Genomic DNA, 4,159 nt, shown 5'->3' with positions numbered 1-4,159 from the left:
AATGCGACTGCACTAGAATCTTATTTTCAAGTAGCTGGAACATCGTATAGGAACGGGTATTATCTGGTGGATGGGAGCTATCCGAAACGTTGCCATATTCTTAAATATCTCGTGTCGTATATGGAGGAGAAGAAAGTGAGCGAGGTGATGTATACTTGTATCATATTGCATAATATTATTCTCGAAGACGAATGAAATGTAATATATGAGTATAATCAAAACCATATCGTTCCACTGACACAAACTTTTGAGGTTGGAAGCGCGGAGTACATGTCGAGGAGGGCACTACTTAATGATGTTGAGAGACATCATGTTCTTCATAGAGACTTGACGGAACATATTTGGAACGTCAGCCACATCGATCTTAACACGGAACCGATCGACGATTTGGAAGGTCAATTTTCTTCTGATGAAGATGTTCTTTAAGTCAATTTAGGTTTGGTAATTTTAGTTTGTATGTTTTTAATTTTAAATTCAATTTTTTTTGGTGTTTTCGTTGTTATTTTGAATTCCTATGTTATTATTTTAAGTTTAATGAATTTTTATTTTTTAAAAAATGTTATGTCTAAAATATTTATTTTGTATATTTAAAATAAATAAATAAAATAGATAGGATGACAAGTGTAAAATAGATAGAATGACAAGTGTGGCAACCCGACCCTATCAAATGTCAATTTTTGGTAAGAATGTGACAAGTGTGACAACCCGACCCTATCAAATGTCAATTTGTGGTAAGAATGTGACAAATTTGATGCGGCGTGTAATGCAACACCACCCGATACCATATATAATATATTGAAGTTTATATTGTACTTTATGGTTATGTGGTGTGGCACATGTTTTAAGGAAACCAAATGGTGGACCATTTTGATGGCCTTATCTTAGATTAGAAACTTCTAGTCTCATGACTGGACAAAGATACATAGTCCCCAAAAAATTCTGACTTCAATTACTTAGGCGCAAAAGGGCATTATTAATCGACTTGTTATCTTATCACTTGTTACTGTTTTAAGGCCATTCATATCATGACATTCTCCCAACTTGATGGTGATCTTTAGTTTCTATAATTATTATAAGTTTAATTCGCCTCTGCTTTCCAAATAAACACGGCCAGATATCGTATTTAGGAACAACATAAACCCACGCAGACGTCAATGGGACAAAACGTGAGAATCTCAAGAAGATATAATTGCAATCTACTTCTTTAAATACTCTTTCATATTTTTCGCTGAAACACAAAATAGTTCCATCAGGACAGGCTTAACACCATTAATCTTCTCATGGATCTCCTCTCCTCGCAACATAATTATATTTTCTTACATGCGCTTGCAGCTGTATTAGTGCTCGTTCATTTCTTCTTGTTCTTCACTAAAACTGGTAAAAACAACGCTGCACCTAAAGCAAGTGGTGCGTCGCCAATAGTAGGCCATTTGAACCTCTTTGGGGGATCTTCCGGTCCTACCCACATAGCATTGGGATCCATGGCTGTAAAACACGGACCAATCTTTACAGTTCGTCTAGGAGTCCGTAAAGTATTGGTAGTGAATAGTTGGGAGATTGCTAAAGAGCTTTTCACTACCCATGATGTAACTATCTCCTCTCGCCCCAAGTTTACAGCTGCTAAGATTTTGGGATATAACTACGCCATGTTTGGATTCACTCCTTATGGTCCATACTGGCGAGAAATGCGTAAGATTGCTTCTCTTCAGCTGTTATCAAGTCGTCGCCTTGAGCAGTTAAAGGATGTTCGTGTGTCTGAACTGGATAACTCTATCAGAAACATATATGAGCTATGGAAGGAGAAGAGAGATGCGGAGGGGAAAGTGTTGCTTGATATGAAGAAATGGTTTTGGGAATTTGATTTGAATGTGATGCTAAGAATGGTTGTTGGTAAACAGTGTAGGGGGGCTAAAAACAAAGAAGAGCATAATGACATGAATAGGTATTGTCATGTATTTGGAGAACTTTTTCATTTGTTAGGCCTTTTTGTGGTTGCCGATGCACTACCTTTCCTTGGGTGGTTGGATTTAGGTGGTCATGTAAAAGCCATGAAAAGAGTTGCAAAAGAAGTTGATTGCATAACTGGGAAGTGGTTGGAGGAGCATAGGATACAGAGGAGTGCTGCGGAGGTTATCGAGGAAAAGGATTACATGGATGTGATGATCTCTGCTGTAGAAACCGAAGGCTTGACAGATTATGATGCTGATGTGGTTATTAAGTCTACATGCTTGGTATGATCTGATACATATATATGCTAATTACATAAATATATATAATGAGTTTATTGAGCTCTATTATGTATTAGTTTAGTACTTTAGTTACTAAAAAGGAAATCCTAGTTTTGATAAATATTACATCAAAACGTTTAAATGCCTTAATTACTTCAATGGAATTGTATTTATCACTTAATTATTACAAATTACACCTTCTTCTACCTTTTGTTGGAAAAAGCCACATGAAGATAGAAAGAAGAAAGGAGATTTCATTAAATTTTTTGTAGGATATCATTGCAAGTAGCGCGGATACCATCACTGTCACTCTAACATGGACACTCTCACTGCTATTGAACAACCGCTTTGCTCTCCAAAACGTTCAAGAAGAAATAGAGAAGCATGTTGGAAAAGGTAGACGAGTTAATGATTCAGATATTAGCAAACTAGTCTACCTCCAAGCTATTGTGAAGGAGTCACTGAGGTTATACCCAGCAGCACCACTTGCAGCTCCAAGAGAATTTTCAGAAGATTGCAATGTAGCTGGGTATCATGTCACAAAAGGTACATGGTTGATTGTCAATATATGGAAGATCCAACATGACCCGGAAATCTGGTCAGATCCATCAGAATTTAGGCCTGAGAGGTTCCTTTCAGGGGGGACTCATGCACATGTAGATGTTAAGGGGACAAACTTTGAGTTAATTCCATTTGGTGCTGGAAGAAGGTCTTGTCCCGGGTTAGCTTTTTCACTTCAGATGTTGCACATTTTGTTGGCTACTTTGCTACAAAATTTTGACATGACATCTACAGACGGTTCTACTATAGATATGACTGAAAGTGTAGGATTAATAAATGTCAAGGCTTCTCCCCTTGAAGTTCAAATCGTCCCACGTTTTCCATCTATTAATTGGTGAATGAAGTATATACGAATGCCACTCCTCATTGTATCTACTGTCAATCTATCAATGTAGGAAGTTTTATTGGACTAAGTTTTTTATATTAGGGATGTACTCGGCCTTTGCTAGCTATATAAAGTATAATTATGAATGGCTGGTGCAAGAATTTTTAAGGGTGTAATTGAAACATATGCATTAATTAGGATAAAAATAAAGGATTTTTCCTATGATACTATGTAATCGCATGCGTGTTAAAACTGAACTAATTTCATCGCCATTATTATTCCGATATTCACCAAGAGTAGCATATTTCTTAACTACATTTAATATACAACTAGGGCTGTTAATTGGGTCAATCCGATCGGGTTTTGGCTTGAACGAGTCGGGTTAGTTGGGTTTGAAAAAATAAAATTTTCAGCCGAAATCCAACCCTATTATGATACGGGTCGGTCGGGATCGGGGTTAATCGGGTTACGGGTTAATAGGTTGAAGTGTAAGAGAGACTAATGTTTTTCCATTTGAGCAAATAAGGTAATAATATAGGGATTGAATATGTCAATTGCTAAAAAAAGATTCAATTCATTATGTTAGGCCATCCACAATCCATTAAACATCTATACAACATCACCCACAAACGCATTAAACACATATTCAATCATAATCTTATTTTTATTCCTTCTATTGAAGCATTCAATGATCATTCAACTTCTCCTTTCAACTCTATTTTATGTCATCACCCACATTCTATTCAACTCTTATTGAATCCTAGTCATGATCTTATTCAACTCTTATACTACTTGCATTGTGGATGCTCTTAGTGTTAGGTTATACGTAGATGGTAAGATGGATTAAAGTTGAATCATTTTTATAAATCAAGTATTAATAAATAATAATGGGTCTGAAAATGTATATTTCCAGAAAATTTTCAGTTTATTTTATTACTTAAGAGTAATCGATGATCTGAAAAAAAAAATAAAGAGTTTTGTCTTCAATATTATTGAAGTCATTTAACATTTAAATGAGGAAACATAAATTGTTGTTACTTAAACG

General features: G+C 35.7%; 1 protein-coding gene across 1 annotated transcript; it reads left to right on the top strand.

The window, feature by feature from the left end:
- The first annotated feature begins 1,000 nt into the window (after positions 1–1,000).
- Positions 1,001–3,274, top strand: LOC111912928 (cytochrome P450 CYP82D47). The gene is made up of 2 exons (XM_023908659.3): positions 1,001–2,231; positions 2,501–3,274. The coding sequence occupies exons 1-2, from the start codon at positions 1,281–1,283 to the stop codon at positions 3,125–3,127; spliced, it is 1,578 nt and encodes a 525-aa protein (XP_023764427.1). The 5' UTR covers positions 1,001–1,280; the 3' UTR covers positions 3,128–3,274.
- The last annotated feature ends 885 nt before the right edge of the window (positions 3,275–4,159 follow it).

Source organism: Lactuca sativa, chromosome 4 (assembly GCF_002870075.4).
Source record: "Lactuca sativa cultivar Salinas chromosome 4, Lsat_Salinas_v11, whole genome shotgun sequence".
Classification (NCBI taxonomy): Eukaryota; Viridiplantae; Streptophyta; class Magnoliopsida; order Asterales; family Asteraceae; genus Lactuca; species Lactuca sativa.
This window is presented reverse-complemented; position numbering and strand designations above follow the sequence as displayed.